At 36.5% G+C, this 18908-nt stretch overlaps 1 protein-coding gene across 1 annotated transcript; it reads left to right on the forward strand.

Moving 5' to 3' along the window:
* The first annotated feature begins 4959 nt into the window (after positions 1-4959).
* Positions 4960-15410, forward strand: LOC122302925 (protein ABA AND ROS SENSITIVE 1). The gene is made up of 7 exons (XM_043114397.1): positions 4960-5357; positions 5829-5928; positions 12156-12372; positions 13566-13845; positions 14725-14800; positions 14901-14947; positions 15038-15410. Exons 1-7 carry the CDS (start codon positions 5269-5271, stop codon positions 15216-15218), a joined length of 990 nt encoding a protein of 329 aa, XP_042970331.1. The 5' UTR covers positions 4960-5268; the 3' UTR covers positions 15219-15410.
* Positions 15411-18908: the final 3498 nt, after the last annotated feature.

An 18908-nucleotide genomic window follows, 5' to 3' on the forward strand; every position in this document is an offset into this window, starting at 1 on the left:
CATGGTCATTTGGTCAGTCAAAAGTATTTTTAACCATGGAAAGGTCATTCTGGGCGTGAATCTGGAGAGTATGTTATAGTTTAGAGTTTTTGACCAAGCTAATGGATAGATATTGGTCCGAAATTTTTATGGAGTATTGTTAACATGTATATGTGACTATTGGTTGAGGATTTTTACATGATTAAAGGTTTTGATGAAAGATGTTCTTAGATTTAGAAACTTAGAAACTGGAAGAGGAAAAACAGTTTCTGTTTTGAGAAAGTTTAACTCTTTGGTGGTCTAAACCTATTATAATGACTTTGATAATTTTATTGGAGGATCCTAAACATCTTATATACATGTTATATTATTATTTTGAAGATATTTGATGTTAGTTTCAAAGATATGAAATTTTATGCAAAGAGATATTCAAATAAGTCAAAGTGTGGATATTCTTGGCTAAATTTATGTTTTGGTTAATTTCTAACCATATGATCTCGAATTAGAAGCTTATATATGTTTTAGGACATCTTTTTAAACCATGTGATGGTTTGGTTTGAAGATCATATATTTATAAGTCATAGATCAAGAGATTTATCAAAACTAGTTGAGGGAAAAGTTTATGTTTTTGGACTAAGTGTAAAACCAAAAACTCCAAATATTATTTTGTGATTTTGGTGACTTTAGTTTGATGATTTAAAGCATGGTTGATGTTAGGATGATATTATGAATATGTTAGAAGTAAGATTTGATTTTTGAAATTCTTGGAGATGTTTTGATTTAAGGTCAAAACTTGTGATTCAAGTGCTTGGATCTTTTTACAAAAAAGTTTGGTGTTGATTATTAGCTTTTTCTAAATGGATGTTTTAAGTATGGTTTTGAACTTAGGATTGGAAGATATTTGTTGCAAAATTTTGGTTTAAGTATGAGTTTTGAAGTTGGAAGGAATTGCAACAAAAATAAAAGGAAATGGCCTATGGATGTTTCGATCATAGTGTGTTCTTCATAGTTGTGTTTTGTTTTAAATTTTTCTGAGTTGATATTTAAGTTTAGGACAAGATTTACATGAGGAATGTAAATTTTGGAAACTTTTGGAGTTAGTATGCAAAATCCTTAAGTTATGGGTAAAACAGTCATTTTCCCACATGTAGAGAGTAAAATGAAAATTTTACTCTTTAAGTTAGTATTTTCCATATTTCAAATTATTAGTGATTTAGTTCTAACTTTTAGAATCACTAATTTCAGTTCCTTGTGATCGCACTTGAAGTTTTATAAGAAATGCGGAGATCGATGTAAGTTAGTTTTTAACTTACTAGCAGTCTACTGTGTATGTGTGTTAAGTAAAAGAATTACAGTGTATGTATGTATGTTATCATATATGTCATGCCATGCCAAGTTATCATGTAATTGTCTATTATACAGAATTTATTCTGTCATCAATTTTTATCTGTTACACAATATATTCTGTCATGTATTACTATACATTACAAATATGTCATGTTAAATATGTTGTCTGTTATATGTTATGCCATGTTACAAAATGTTACTATCTCAAGTTGGTTATGTATTTAACTACAATTGTGATGCGTAAAATACATGGGGCCACAACAACTGTGGAGTATGTATTTTTCATGTTAAGTCAAGTTTATGTAGAATACATGGGGCCACAACAACTGTGGAGTATGTATTTAACTGCATAGTGATGTGTAGAATACATGGGGCCACAACAACTGTGGAGTATGTATTTTTAATATTAAGTCAAGTTTGTGTAGAATACATGGGGCCACAACAACTGTGGAGTATGTATTTACACGTAGAATACATGGGGCCACAACAACTGTGGAGTATGTATTTTTCATGTTAAGTCAAGTTTGTGTAGAATACATGGGGCCACAACAACTGTGGAATATGTATTTTTAATGTTAAGTCAAGTTTGTGTAGAATACATGGGGCCACAACAACTGTGGAATATGTATTTACACGTAGAATACATGGGGCCACAACAACTGTGGAGTATGTATTTTTCATGTTAATGAGCAAGTTCATGCTAAGTCAAGTTTCAGATCAAATTCATGTCAAGTCAAGTTCAGTTCATGTTTCAATTTAAGTTATGTCAATTATGCTATGTTGTACGCTAAGTTATTCTTTAATTACTTATGAATTTGATTATGCATTTATGCTTTTACTGTCATCCATGCATCATTAGTCTGTGTGGAAGTTTTTTGTTAACTTGCTGAGATTTGTAATCAAATCTCACTGTGGTAGTCCCAACTACCATTCCTCCCGAATGGTAGATCTTGTTACAGGACCTGAAGGAGGATCAGGAGCTGACCAACTAGACACAGTCGACTGAACGACGGTGCATCGTTAATGTTAATATAGTAGTTAAATTACTACTTGTACGATGGAGTTGCATCTCCAGTACTTTTGGATCATAACTATTTTGGAATAGTGCTGTGATCTTAGTTATTCAATGAATCTTTATGTATGAAGTATGTTTTAAGTATTGAGATATTTTTAGTTTGGTGCATAGTATTGCTAAAGAAAAAAATTATCCGCTGCGAATATTGCATAATGTTAGATGCATGTTAGGATTATTGCATCTTATATGTCATGAACGGGGGCAGGTAACCTTGTGTTGCATGTCTCGACGCTTCAAATGTCCGTCCGATCCCAAATGAAATTTGGGGGCGTCACAACATTACTACAATTACATTCTAAAAAGAGATTTATGGCTCGTTTGAACACCTAAATATGTAAAAATTATGTGAATAGCTTTGAAGTTATTTGAATTAAAATGTTTTATTGAGTTTTGAAAAACAAGAGGAACAAAAAAATTGAATAAAAATATTATAAAATTAAAAATTATTTGAATATTAATTTTTAATATTATTGTTTTGAAATGTGTAAAAGTTGTATTGATTTTTGTGTTTTATGTTTTTGTATTTGGATAATGATGATATTACAAATTTGATTTTTGAAATTGAAAAGTATTTTTTATTTTTATGGAAAATTGATTTTATTCATTCAGCAGATAAAAGTTACATTCATGACCAGATATATACAAAAAAATTTATAGATCACAAGCCAACTACTAAGTTTGGAGCTCTATTAATACAAAATTCATTTGTGACTAGTATGGTTTTAATTACTTTTGTAGTTTTGTATAGACAAACTATTTAAGAGATAAAACTTTGTTTAAAATAGAGATTTATACCCCATCCTCCATACGAGGAGAAGACTCAGGGCTAGTTCAGAATTGTGATACGAATCTTAAAAAATGTTTAAATAGCCTTAAAAACTCTTTAATGAAAAAATTAGATTTTTGAGTGTTACATATTAAAATATTTTTAATCTCAAACAAACTAAAAAGTACATTCAAGGAAAAAAAAATTATGTTTTTCCTCAAACGTGTTTTTTCAGATAATGCGAAACGTAATTCAAATTTAAAAAGGACTGTTAATAGATGAAAATATTTATATAACTTTAAGATAATTACAACTTTTAAGAATATAGACATAATTTTTAAAAATTCAAATAATTATCATTTATACCTCATAAAATACATTTTTAATTTGTTTCCAAACAAATGTAACATGTTTGAAAATATTTTAAATATATGGTTACCAAACAGTAAATAATTTTTTAATAATATAACTTATTACTTAAATTATAAGCTACAAGCCTTAAAAGTAGAAGTTATATTTTTTACCTGTAATCCCAAACATGCACATAACCTTTTACAGACAAAATGTTCAAGAGACAATCGTTTATTTTTTATTTGTTAACAAAACAAAGTGAAACAATAATGAAAGCATACATATAGATGTGAAAATGACGAATTACATTTTAAATCTACTCCAATAGACTTCAAAATCAACCATAAAAGTCATATTTGAACGATATCCGGTGATCCGCCACTATCTTTTTAATGATCGGCTTACAAAGTATCTTGTGCTATTTGTACCTCACAATAGGTGTTGGAGAATTGTAAATCTATATATTTTAGTCTTAAATGAAACAAAAAAAAATTAAGAAAATGAGAAAAATAAGGGAATGAGAGGAAGAAAGAAAGAGAAAAGAGTGATGAATAAAGGAAGAGATGGGAGGGGAAATGAGAAAATAGAAGGAGGAGACGAGCCTTCACCAACGATTTTGATGATTTCTAAGAGAGAGTTTGAGAATGAGAGTAACTGACATTAAGGTTTATGATTGCTAGATTTGCAAGAGTTGAGACTTTGACGTGGCTAGATAATTGAAATTGAAAACTATTTTGTATAGTGATATTTATAAATGAAATTATGATAAATTTTGAAAATTTTGATAATTGAATGACTTATCTTTATGTCCAAAAGGTCTCTTAATATTTGCAATTGCGATAAATGGGAATGGAGAATAAATTTGACTTGGAGAAATCTTCCATGCCACTTTTGAAAGTAAAAATGTTGAGTATTTAATGAAAGCAAATGTAAAATGCAAACAATTCATCATTTATATTCGCAGGACTTATACGTATGATAGTCTAAACTCTATAGTCAGATCCAACGTCAACATTATGTCATATAATTTATTTCTTGAATATGTTAATGTCTATAATTGAATAATAGTATCAAAGATGATACGAGGATGATTGTTCCTAATATTTATAAGGCTGTAAACTCGGGTGCAAATTTGGGTACCCATTTGTACCCGAAACCACATTGGGTTTTATAATGTGCTACCGGTATATATTCGAATTAATCTGGTTATAACTCGGGTGGATACCTATTTGTAAAAGAAATATATTTTATAAAAATCTGGATATGTGATTATCCCAATCGTAACCTTATTCATGTATTTGCTGAAAAACCATTTTATAAACGAGGGCTACAAATATAAAACGAGTTAATTTTGAAATGTGAATATCAATTAGGACATGATATTATATTACCGTACTCGCACGCAGAGGGGACACGAGTATAAAATCGGAATAATGAATTCAATTTTCCAAGTTCCCAATCGGGCCGGGAAAAAGGGATGGACCCTAACCCTATGTATTTGAGAATTGAGAGCACGTATTTCCCGATAGAAGAATTTTATACAGCTTGATTTTATTTGTTATAAAAGAATTTTATACAACGACGGACTCCAGTCTATCCGAAATTTACCTGTAAAAAGAAAAGCACTGCTTCTGGGTGGAGGGGGAGAGAGAGGGGAAGCAGATTTTTGCTGAGAGACGAAACCCTAGCTTCGTGTTCCCAAAATTCCAGTCAGAAGTAAAGAGAGTTTAGGTGATTGCTGTTGTGGACGATGGATGCGCAAGCGAGGAAAAAGGCCTTGTTTCGTGCTAAATTGAACGCACAGAAGAAAGACAAACGCATAGATTCACCTCTCGTAAGGTAAGTTGCCTCCCCCCTCTTTGTTTTCTTTACATCTTGTTCACATTAAATAAATTCTGCTTGCATATTATATCAGTTAAACCGTTTGAAAATTTCGAATTAGTGTGCTTACAGATATGGAACTGAAAAGGGTAGTGGTACAGTACTTTTGTGCTATTCTTAGTTATTATCTCAGGCCGAGAGCAAATCTGGATGCTCGTTATGATGGTATTACAGATTAGGAGGCTTGTGAAACTGTTTATGAGATTTCCAAATTCTCACGAACGTGCTGATTGTGTGGGCATGTTAATTTCGATTTTAATTTAAGTTTTTGGAATGCATTTCTTTCTGTTTAATTTTCCATTAAGATTGTGTATAATGGATTTTGGAATCTAAATTTGGGATTGAATATGATTTGAGTAAAAACTCCTCTCCATTCATGAAGTTGTTTTTGACTGCATTGGTTTTTTTCTTTTTGTTTAATGTATACAGGTACAATGAACTGGAGCAGCCTATCTGTAGGGTTTGTGACGTTGTTTTGAAGTCTGAATCCCTTTGGGATGCACACCAAGCTTCTCGTAAACATCATGAGGTGATTTTTTTACTAAACCCTGATATAATGTGCGAAACCAGGGCACACACCCACACATCACTGGCCTTCAGTGATTTCCAAGCATTCGGTTGCAAGGACTTCTCGCTATTTTGGGGAAAGAACTTGCAGTAATAATTTTTGTGCCAGTTCCTCTATGCTTTTGGCTTCAATTTCTGAAAAGAGATTCCACGGAATTCAATTTATTAAAAATGGAAGACATTAGCTGATTTTGGTTTCCTCTTCTTTCCCTTAACTAGGGATGAAGAGGAAGGACACTGTATTTATGGTTGTTGGAGGGTTCAATGCCTCATAATATACTTGTAAAGGTATTCCAGAGTGATTTAAGCCCTCCCCTTATGGCCAATGTTTGTCACTAAATATATCTTTTCTTGAGTTTCCAGTAGTTCACGCTTTACCAAAAATTTATCCATAAAAAAAAAAAAAAAAAAAAAAAAAAAAAAAAAAAAAAAGAACCTATTGGAACATTGGTGCAGGAGGTAAGTGTCACCACCTAGGGTTTTTTAGAGAATTTCCTAACCTTCTAGAAGCCTCCAAGTCCTTTGTAATCTTGTGGAATTGTGTGGAGTCATCTAGAAGGGGCGTTATAGACAATTCTAGAGTAGTGTTCTAGAAAGGGGCGTTATAGACAATTCTAGAGTAGGAATCTAGAAAGTTCTTTACCCTTGGATTGATGACAAGTGTCACAATCCTAACCATTCTTTGTACCAAGAGTTCCCTATAAATAGAGGGGCTCTCATTTGTGTAAATCACCAAGCAATAAGAGAAACAAGTTCTCTAGAGCATCTCTCTCTATCTTCTCTCTCTAGTTTGTTCTCTATTGTCTTGAGTCCTTTAGAAGGCTTACTTAGGAGCTTTGTGGGAGAGAAAACCTCCTAAGGCCGCACGGGTCGAGTGAAGAAATTCTAAGTCCGTGACAGTTGGTATCAGAGCTATCCAGGTTAGGATGGCGGATCCAAGTGAGATCACCATGGAGGTCCAGGAGACAAGAAAGAGCAAGAGGTCGAAGGACTCAAGCTCATCTATGGAGTCTCGTCTCGATGGGATCGAGAGGGCCATGGCCAAGATATTGGCCAAGATCGAAGAATGGGATCAGTCTCACAGGGAGGTGAGCACCCTCGACAGCACGGTGACCAGGATGGAGGTGGCGGTAGCGGATGTCAGAGACCGACTTGACATCGTGGAGCAAGGCTTGGAGGAGCTAGGATTGGAGGGACAATCCGAATCGCTCAAGGAGTCCATTCTAAGCACCATCCACCCTACCATCGAAGCACAACGTGTTGAGAACGTTGCTTTCCAAGACCGGGTCTTGGGAGAGCTAACAAAACTCCAAGGGCAAATGGAGGAATACCTCGTCGGTCTGGAGGAGACCAAGGCGGATTGGGCTATATGCAAGCGTGCAGTGGCCAATGGGGGCGTCGTCGGAGCTGGGATGATGGCGACACCAAGGGTGGATACCTCCAAACCAAAAGAGTTCGATGGCAAGCGGGATGCCAAAGAACTTGACAACTACATGTGGCACATGGAGCGCTACTTTGAAGCTTTGAACATGCAAGACGAGCGTGTCAAGGTACGTACTGCTTCCCTCTATCTTACTAATCTTGCTGGTACTTGGTGGCGTCGTAAGCATAGTGAGATAGAGAAGGGTACTTGCTCCATTGATTCTTGGGAAGAGTTCAAGCGTGAACTCAAGAGGCAATTATATCCCAAGAATGTGGCTATTCAGGCGCGGAAGAGAATGAAGGAGTTGAAGCACACTTCTTCCATCCGTAACTATGTTGAGGAATTTTCTGCCCTCATGCTTCAAATTACAAACATGAGTGAAGAAGATCTCCTCTTCAACTTCATCGATGGTCTCAAATCTTGGGTGGCTCAAGAACTCAAGCGTCGTGGAGTCAACGACATCTCCACCGCCCTGACCGTGGCAGAGACCTTAGAAGAATTTGAGTACCATAAGAGTGACAACTCTTCAAAACCCAAGTCTTCGAATGACAATCACACTAAGGGTGGGGGAGCGAAGGGGTTCAAGCCTTCACAATATAAAGACCGAGGTGACAAGCCTTCAACATCAAAGGAGGGCAAGAAGGACTACTCAAAGGACAAGAAGCCAAAGGATGCTTGCTTCCTTTGTAACGGCCCACACTGGGCTAGAGATTGTCCCAAGAGAAAGGCCCTCAACGCTATGTTGGAGGAGAAGGAAGTTCAAGAGAAGTCGCACCTGGGGTGTCTACAACTTCTCAACTCCCTAAAGGCAAGCACAAAGCCAACCACTAAGGATGGGTCTTTGATGTTTGTAGAAGTGTTCGTTAATGGGAAGAAGAGTCACGCCATGGTCGACTCGGGAGCTTCTCATAACTTCATTAAGAAGGAAGAGGCCACACGACTAGGGATTCCTCTTAAGAAGGGTCAAGGATGGCTAAAGACTGTGAATTCTGAAGCCAAACCCCTTGATGGTGTAGCTCACGGGGTGGAGCTACAACTTGGCACTTGGAGAGGCACGGTGGATTTCTCCGTCGCTCCTATGGATGATTTCGATATCGTGTTGGGGATGGAATTCTTGAGACAATTCAATGTAGTGTCTCTTCCCCACTATAACTCGGTGTGCATCTTGGAAGGGGGTCCATGCATGATACCCACCGTGTCCAAGCCAAACACCACCCAGCTTCTATCCGCCATGCAATTCAAGAAAGGATGGAAGAAGGGCGAGGTGTCATACTTGGCTTCTATGGAGGAAGGTGAAGTGAAGATTTCCTCCCCTCCACCCAAGGAGATCCAAAAGGTCCTCAGGGACTATGAGGATGTCATGCCGCCAGAGTTGCCCAAGCAACTACCACCTAGGAGAGAGGTGGATCATCAGATCGAGATGGAACCCGGCGCTAAACCACCCGCCAAAGCCCCTTATCGCATGTCGCCTCCAGAGCTTGAAGAACTAAGGAGGCAACTTAAGGAGCTACTTGATGCCGGATTCATCCAACCCTCCAAGGCACCATACGGGGCACCTGTGTTGTTCCAAAGGAAGCATGATGGGTCTTTGCGGCTGTGCATTGACTACCGAGCTCTAAACAAGGTAACCATCAAAAACAAATACCCAATTCCTTTGATTGCTGATTTATTTGATCAACTAGGCCATGCAAAGTACTTCTCCAAACTTGATCTAAGATCGGGATATTATCAAGTAAGGATTGCGGAAGGAGATGAAGCCAAAACAACTTGTGTAACTCGCTATGGGGCATACGAGTTCCTAGTGATGCCCTTTGGCCTCACAAATGCTCCAGCTACCTTCTGCACGCTCATGAACAAAATCTTCCATCCCTATCTTGATCAATTTGTGGTAGTCTATCTAGATGATATTGTCATCTATAGTTCTACCCTTGAAGAACATGTGGAGCATCTAAGGGTTGTTTTCCGTGTCTTAAGGGAAAACCAACTCTATGTCAAGAAGGAGAAGTGCTCATTCGCTCTAAACGAAGTCCATTTCCTTGGCCACAAAATCCAAGGGGGAAAACTCAGCATGGAGGAGGGAAAAATTGAGGCAATCAAGAAGTGGGAGCCTCCCACTAAGGTTACCGAGCTCCGATCCTTCCTTGGGCTTGTCAACTATTATAGGAGATTTATAAAGGGATACTCCACAAGAGCATCCCCCCTCACCGACTTGCTCAAGAAGAACAGGGCCTGGGAGTGGTCATCAAGGTGTCAGGAAGCCTTCGACGATCTGAAGACAGCCATCACGGAGAAACCGGTCATGGCCTTACCAGATTGTACCAAGCCTTTTGAGGTACAATCAGATGCATCGGATTTTGCCATAGGGGGAGTTCTCATGCAAGAAGGACATCCTATTGCATATGAGAGTCGCAAACTCAATGAGACTGAGAGGCGATACACTGTACAGGAGAAGGAGATGACAGCTATCATCCACTGCCTCAGAGTTTGGCGACACTATCTGCTTGGCTCTCGTTTTGTAGTCAAGACAGATAACATTGCCACTAGTTACTTCCAGAGTCAGAAGAAACTAAGTCCAAAACAAGCTAGGTGGCAAGACTTCTTGGCAGAATTTGACTTTGTCTTGGAGTACAAACCCGGCAAGGCCAACCTCGTTGCAGATGCATTAAGTAGAAAGGGCGAGCTTTCTGCGATCACTCTAGCTCAAGGGGAGCTACTTGACATGATCCGTGAAGGCATGGAGCATGATCCCTTAGCCAAGAACTTGGTGAACATGGCTAAGGAAGGGAAAACCAAGAGATTCTGGGTAGAGGACGGTCTTCTCTACACCCTCAGGCGGAGAATATATGTTCCAAAGTGGGGAAACCTACGTAGGAACCTTATCAAGGAATGCCATGATTCCTTGTGGGCTGGACACCCAGGCCAACGACGTACTCGAGCTTTGCTGGAAGCTTCATACTATTGGCCTCAACTGAGAGACGAGGTGGAACTCTTCGTGAAGACTTGTCTTGTGTGTCAACAAGATAAGGTGGAGAATCAGAGTCCTGCAGGATTGCTAGAACCACTACCCATTCCTTCACATCCATGGGAGAGTGTGAGCATGGATTTCATAGTGGCTCTACCTAAATCCGAGGGTTGCGGTACCCTCATTGTGGTGGTAGATCGATTCTCCAAGTATGCCACCTTCATCGCGGCTCCTAAAGATTGCTCAGCTGAAGAAACTGCAAAATTATTCTTCAAGCATGTGGTGAAGTATTGGGGCTTACCACGGAGCATCATCAGTGATCGAGACCCTCGCTTCACAGGAAAGTTCTGGTCAGGACTATTCAAGCTTATGGGGTCTGCCCTACATTTCTCTACCAGCTTTCACCCTCAGACAGATGGGCAAACTGAAAGGGTGAATGCCTTGTTAGAGTTATACTTGAGGCACTTTGTAAGTGCCAACCAATCCGATTGGGCCAAGTTATTGGATGTCGCTCAATTCTCCTACAATTTACAAAGGAGTGAGTCCACAAACAAGAGCCCATTTGAGATTGTAATGGGACAGCAACCACTTACTCCCCAGTCATTGGAGACAAGCTACGCGGGGAATTGTCCGACAGCCTTCAAGGTTGCTAAGTCTTGGAACGAGCAATTGGATGTGACTCGTTCCTACTTAGACAAAGCAACCAGGAAGATGAAGAAGTGGGCTGATCAGAAGAGGAGGCACGCAGAGTATCGTATAGGCGACTTGGTGTTAGTAAAGATCTTGTCGAGCCAACACAAGTTCACAAGAAAGTTACACAAGGGGCTTGTACGACGTTACGAGGGACCATTCCCAATCATCAAGAAAGTAGGGAAGGTCTCCTACAAGCTGGACTTACCCTCCAAGTTCAAACTTCATCCAATCTTCCATGTCAGCTGCTTGAAGCCTTACCATGGTGATGAAGAGGAGCCAACACGAGGAGAGTCCAAGCGTGCACCATTGGGCATAACTACCACTTTCGACAAAGAAGTAGAAGAAATCTTGGCGGACCGTGTCATCAGGCGAAAGAGTCATATGCCACGCCAAGAATACTTGATCAAGTGGAAGGGATTGCCCGAGAGCGAGACAACTTGGGAACCAAAGGAGTCATTGTGGCAGTTTGAAGATCACATCTGAAGGTTCCATGAAGACACCGCGTCGAGGACGTCGCGAAGCTTGGTGGGGGAGAATGTCACCACCTAGGGTTTTTTAGAGAATTTCCTAACCTTCTAGAAGCCTCCAAGTCCTTTGTAATCTTGTGGAATTGTGTGGAGTCATCTAGAAGGGGCGTTATAGACAATTCTAGAGTAGTGTTCTAGAAAGGGGCGTTATAGACAATTCTAGAGTAGGAATCTAGAAAGTTCTTTACCCTTGGATTGATGACAAGTGTCACAATCCTAACCATTCTTTGTACCAAGAGTTCCCTATAAATAGAGGGGCTCTCATTTGTGTAAATCACCAAGCAATAAGAGAAACAAGTTCTCTAGAGCATCTCTCTCTATCTTCTCTCTCTAGTTTGTTCTCTATTGTCTTGAGTCCTTTAGAAGGCTTACTTAGGAGCTTTGTGGGAGAGAAAGCCTCCTAAGGCCGCAAGGGTCGAGTGAAGAAATTCTAAGTCCGTGACATAAGGGTGGCCTCAAATACACTTGTAAAGGTGTGTGTTTCACTTGTTATAATGATTATATGTGGTGGTTTTTTTTTGGTTCCGTATGTTTTTTACTGACCTGAATGAGTTTTTACTAATGGGATGCTTATTCTGGGACAGGCAATAAATAGCATCAAAGCCAGTGCAGCTGGACTAACCCGGGTTAGCAATGTGAAATCTGAGCCCCATAAGGAGTTGTCTAAAGTTAAATCTGAACAGTCTACAGAGTTGCATATTGTTAAACCTGAATGCTCAATGGAAGTGCCCAAACGTCAGTCATCAGCTGTGCTTCCTCCAGATTTTTTTGATAAAAGGGAGGCAAAAAGGCTAAAAACTGGTGAGAACTTGGATGTGGAAGAGGTGCATAGTATTTTACCATAGATATTTATGATGTTAGTATTTTGTCATTGGCATTGAGAAAGTTTGAATCAAGTCCCTGAGATATATAAAAGGTTATAATTAAGTCCTTTTACAATCGTTTAGAAACTGAAACAGAAATTGTTGATACAGCTGCGTTTTTTCACTGATGTGTTGCATACTTGTTTTTAATTGAGTATATGTTTTGGTTGTAAAATAATGAAGAGAATCTGTGTGTGTGTGTGAAATTAACTCCAATTTGGTGTTGACTCTTACTACAACTTATCTAAAAAAAACTCTTGCTGCACCAGATTTCTATCCCTGCATACTTTGGCATTCATTTCTTCCACAAACACTCTAGTACAGAGTGGTTGAATGGTGATAATTTCAAGGTTTTGAGGGTGGTGGTAAGTTTAAGCTTTTGATGATGATTAGATAGTGGTTGAATGGTGATAAATTAAGTTTTTGAGAGTAATCAATTCAATGGCATCTTCTGGTTTGCTGCCATGATGTAAATGTCGACCGAGTGCCACCTTCAGAAGGCACGTCAACAGTAGAACAACACTAGTGTGCCCAATGAGAAGCTCTCTGCCTTTATCAAAATCTCCAATGATTCCATTTTCGTGAGCTCTCTACTACAGTCCTCTTATTTGAAAACTTTGTTCTTCAAGTTAAAAATTAGTTTGAATTGGCGAGGAGTTGATGCTTGGAGGTATGAGGAACATTGGGATGGGTAGGGTTTAGTTTCCCTTTATTATTTTCAACTAAAGGAAAAAAAAAAAAAACAAAGAAAAGAAAATTTAGTAATTTTGGACTGTGGAGATGACATATGCCATGTAGATATGTATATAAATGTGGACGTACCGAAACGTTTAATGTCAGTGAAAAATAGCCTAGGTCTGTGATTTGCTTCATGGTTTTTAAACATTGCAACATATTTAATATCTCAGAGACTTGCAGAAACTTTTAATTTTGGGTACCAAATAGGAAACTTACGTATACTAAAGACCAAAATAGGTATTTGCTTCATTGTCTATACTTCATGACCAAAATAGGTGTTTTTCCCGTTATTTACTATCATAGCTGATCTTTATACGTGACATAAAACCAGTCCTACATGTTTATGTTACTAGTAACAAAAGCTGTTTGTTTGGACTTATTGATGCACTTCAGGAAAGGATTCTGTCAAGTCAGTGGAGCCTGATTTATCCACAAAGATGGTGACTTCTGCTCAACCAGAGGAGATAAATTTGGCAAGTGAAATAGATAAATTGCCTAATGCTAATGTTGCTCAGGATATAAGTGTGCAGTCTGCTGGGGAGCATACAGCATCAGTAGAGATTGCTGGTTCAGAAATCAAGCAAGTAAAAGGAGCTCTACCTGAAGGCTTCTTTGATAACAAGGAAGCTGACTTACGTGCACGTGGCATAAAGTTAGTGAAGCCAGATATCAAGTAAGTTCCTAGATCTATGTTATCTCTGCATCTTCACGCTCCTATATCTCCAAGTCAAATGTGAAGATAATTATGCTTTTTCTCCCTTTGTTGGAAAACTTTCCTATTTGTACTAAGGAAGGCATTATTCTCTTCACAGTTTGTACTTAGTTTTGTTTGATGTATTTTAAATTTTGGTTCTCCATCAAATTGTAACAATTTTAAATAGTTGTTTCAGGGATAAGTTCTGTAATACAATGACTTCCTAGTGATTGCCCCATGACATTATCTGAAGGAAATAATTACTTGAGCGCATATGACTTCATCATAATTTTCATGTTTTCCCCTTCCCCTTAGTGAAAAGTTCCATAGGACAATGACTCCTTGTAAACATCATCATTGTCTTCATGGGTTCTGCTGCTTGCATGGCATAAATTTGTGTTTACCATGAGGTGCTCTTTCCGTTGATCGCTGTGATTGGTCAATGTAAAATCTGATTAGCTGCGATAGCTGTGTATGATTAGAAAATGAACTTCCTAAAAGATGTCATAATGAATTATGAAATTCATAGAGATGGCATGAATGAAAACAAGCATGAGAGGGAGAGAGATGTATCTATCGTATATGGTTATTTAGGTAGTTCACATTTTTTTCATGAGATTATATATGATTAGATCTTATCCAACGCTGCCACTGACTGCAAAAAAGAAAGTGAACTTAAATTGTGTGGTTCTACAATATCTATGGTAGGTTGATATAATAAAACTATTATAGTTTGATGACAGTCCTACCAGTCTTACAAGGAATTTAAGAAGTACAAAGAATAATCTTATTTGAAAGTTCTTATATTTGTTGTAAATGGAACAGATTATAACAGAAATATTATTTGATTATTTCTAGAGATGAGTACAAGGAATTTGAAAAGTTGATCCAAGAAGACTTGCAGGAGGTGGATGACCGTTTGGAAGAAGAGGAGGTGAGGGTTATAAATTATAATTGCTAGCCTTCTAATTTGCGTGAGATCTCTTCACACTACAAACTTTAAATCATTGTCCTGGTTCCAATTGTTACTGCAGATTGATGCTGCTGAAGTGATAGAAGAGGCTGAATCTGTTGAGCAGAAGTAAGTTCGGCTGTGTAAATACTCGAATAGATTTTCACATGCTGTATATCCAGGATTTTTATGCTAATGATCTCATTCCATTTCCTGCAGGGCCTACAGGGAGAAAGTTGAAATGCTGAGGAAGAAGAAATTAGAACTGCAGGTTGCTAGGTCTTCCAAACACGGTAAAGCTTCTGAGGTGGTTGGCAAGGAGTCCAGCCATGATGAATCATCCAGTGATGATGACAGTGATGAGAATTTTGCAGTTGATTGGAGAGCTCAACACTTGTGAACAACATTTTTTCCGTGTCACCGAACATAAAGCTTTATTTTTCAATTCATTTTAGCACCTTTCAGAGAGGAGTCAAACTATCAGTTATTGTAAATATTCGTTTGAAATTTTGACAAGGTGTAATTTCATGTTTGAAATTTTCCGCTGAATTTAGCTGGATGAATCCTGCATGGCAGAGGTCTTGTTGTTTTACCACTCGATTTTTTATTTATTTATTTATTTAAAAAATGTGGGGGGCTCCTTTAGGTTTCAGCTAAATTTCAACTTTTCAATAGCCTTTTGCAGCAAAAAACCTTGAGACGCATCAATAGCGCAATGGCGCCTTTTAAAAATCAAAATATTGGGTATCATCTCCACTATTTTTCAACTTTTCAATAGCACTCCCAATGAATTTTTTATCATATTCTTTAAAATACATCACCAAATCTTATTTTTTCTATTTTACATATTGATTTTTATAATACATCATATATCAACTTATCTATTTTTTCTTCATATCATTTTAATATTTTATGAGAGAAAAAGTACAATAAAAGAAATTAATTTTAGAGAAAAAGTACAAGAAAAGATAGAAAGCAATTAAAATATGTTTACATTTGTATACAATTACTTCTATTTCTAGCGGCAATACTGTACATAAATGTAAAATAAATAAAAAAATGAAGCATTCATTAGATGCACATTTTACGCCATTTTTCTTTAAATTTTACATAATAATGGATTTTACAAAACTTATTGTGAGTGCTCTAAGTAAGTAAATAAAATGCTTCAAATAGTTATTAGGGATAACAAATAGACTGCATTGAATTAGATAAAGTGTATATTTTAGTTACGGTATTTCCAAATCAAAAGCCATATTTGCTCGATACTGTTAAAGGGTCAAACGAGGCTTTCACTGTAACCATCTGAGCATTTCCATTAGTTTTTGTCTCTGTTGCATATTAATTTGGCATTTTAAAGAGAAAATGTTTGATTCTTTTTTGGGGTCTTAATTTTGTTGTCTATGTCAAAATATTTCCAGATTTCCATAATTAATTAAAATTAAATAAATTTTGAAAAAATAAATTAATATTATTATATAATGAATAATCTAATATTTGTGAATGAATAATAAAAGTCAAGATATCTCTTATTAATTAAAACTTGACTTTTTAAAAGTCAACGAAGATTCTCTAATTTTAAAGCAACAAAACACGGCTGTTAGATGAATAAGAGTCAAGACCATTGGCATTTGACATTGTCAATGTAAGTCCAAATTAAAGAGAAATGCTTCAAAAAAATTTACATTGGCCTTGCTAAATTTCTCAAATTGAAGATTTATGATACAGTAAATGTTAGCTCCTCTTCATGTCTGGCGAGCTCCTGTATACTGAACAAAAGATTACTTTATCATTTCTCTACCTCACACTTGCTCTTTCCCTCGGTTTGTCTCCACTGGAACACAAACTTTTTTTCTCTTTTCTGATTCTTCATCATGATGTTTTGCCGCATCCCCTTTTATCATTTTCAGGTTTTTCCTCTTTCTCGTCACCCTATAATTATTTTTTATTGAATAATTAGGTTAAGGAAAAAAATAATTACAAAAAATAATTTTATTTTTTAATAATTAATATATTAAGTGTATTTATAAAATATTAAAAAAAATTATCAAATATTATTAAAATAAATAATATTATATTATTATTTAGAGTTTAAGATAGCTAGTTCAATGTTAACTAATCTATTTAGAAGTCTATATTATAGCTAAAAGATCACATTGGAGTTTTAGTTTAGACTTATTGCCAATGCTCAAAGTAAAGGAAACTGTCATTTTTTTCTAAAATAAATAAAGAAAAAAATTGTGATGGTACAGCTAGGGTCAATTCAGCAAATCTTGTTGGATCCCGGATAGCACCGCCCTAATATTATTATTTGGAGTTTAAGATAGCTAGTATAATATGAAATAATCTATTTAGAAGTCTATATTATAGCTAAAAGACCACATTGGAGTTCCATTTTAGACTTATTGCCAATACTCTAAGTAAAGGAAACTATCAATTTAAAAAAATTGTGATGGTCCAGCTGGGGTCAATCCAACGGATCTTGTTGGATCCCGGATAGCACCGGCCTAATATTATTATTTGGAGTAAGATAGTTAGGCTACATTTGGACTAATCTATTTAAAAGTCTATATTATAGCCAAAAGATCATATTAGAGTTTTATTTTAGACTTATTGCCAATGCTCTAAGTAAAGGAAATTGTCAATTTTTTCTAAAATAAATAAAGAAAAAAATTGTGATGGTAAAGCTGGGGTCAATCTAGCAAATCTTGTTGGATCTTGGATAGCATTGTCCTAATATTATTATTTGGGATTTAAAATAGTTAGTCTAATGTGAACTAATTTATTTAGAAGTCTAATATATTAGACCGGATAGCATCGACCTAATATAATAGCTAGCCAAAAGACCGCATTAGAGTTCTATTTTAGACTTATTGCTTATCCTCTAAGTAAAGGAAACTGTCAATTTTTTCTAAAATAAATAGAGAAAAAAATTGTGATGGTTCAGCTGGGATCAATCCAACAGATCTTGTTGGATCCCGGATACCACTATTTAAGATAACTAGTCTAATATAGACTAATCTATTTAGCAGCCTAATATATTAGGCTGAATAGTATCGACCTAATATAATAGCTAGCCAAAAGACCGCCTTAGAGTTCTATTTTAGACTTATTGCTAATGCTCTAAGTAAAGGAAACTGTCAATTTTTTCTAAAATAAATAGAGAAAAAAAGTGTGATGGTACAACTAGGGTCAATCCAACAAATCTTGTTGGATCCCGGATAGCACTGTCCTAATATTATTATTTAGAGTTTAAGATAGTTAGTCTAATGTGAATTAATCTATTTAGAAGTCTATATTATAGTCAAAAGACCACATTGAAGTTTTATTTTGGACTTATTTTCAGTGCTCTAAGTAAAGAAAACTATCAATTTAAAAAAATTGTGATGGTCCAGTTGGGGTCAATCCAACAAATCTTGTTGGATCCCGGATAGCACTGTCCTAATATTATTATTTAGAGTTTAAGATAGTTAGTCTAATGTGAATTAATCTATTTAGAAGTCTATATTATAGTCAAAAGACCACATTGAAGTTTTATTTTGGACTTATTTTCAGTGCTCTAAGTAAAGAAAACTATCAATTTAAAAAAATTGTGATGGTCCAGTTGGGGTCAATCCAACGGATCTTGTTGGATCCTGGATAGCACCGACCTAATATTATTATTTGGAGTAAGATAATTAGTCTAATGTGAATTAATCTATTTAGAATTTTACATTAGAGTTCCATTTTAGACTTATTGCCAATGCTCAAAGTAAAGGAAATTGTCAATTTTTTCTAAAATAAATAAACTCTAAATTGTGATGGGCCAATTAGGATCAATCCAACGGTCTTGTTGGATCTGGATAGCACCGGCTTAATATTATTATTTAGAGTTTAAGATAACTCATTTTTTAAAATAAATAAAAGGAAATAAAAAAATAATGGTCCAGCTGGATCAATCCAACGGATCTTCGTGAATCCCAGATAGCACCGGCCCGTTATCCTTCCACTGCCAGGAGTGGGAGGTAGTCGCTGCTCTGTAGAACCAGCCTCACGCTGTACCCTCCACTCTATGAACCACGTCACCCAGGCCTCCGCCTAAATCACATGG

The sequence above is a fragment of the Carya illinoinensis genome, chromosome 3, assembly GCF_018687715.1.
Source record: "Carya illinoinensis cultivar Pawnee chromosome 3, C.illinoinensisPawnee_v1, whole genome shotgun sequence".
Lineage (NCBI taxonomy): Eukaryota > Viridiplantae > Streptophyta > Magnoliopsida > Fagales > Juglandaceae > Carya > Carya illinoinensis.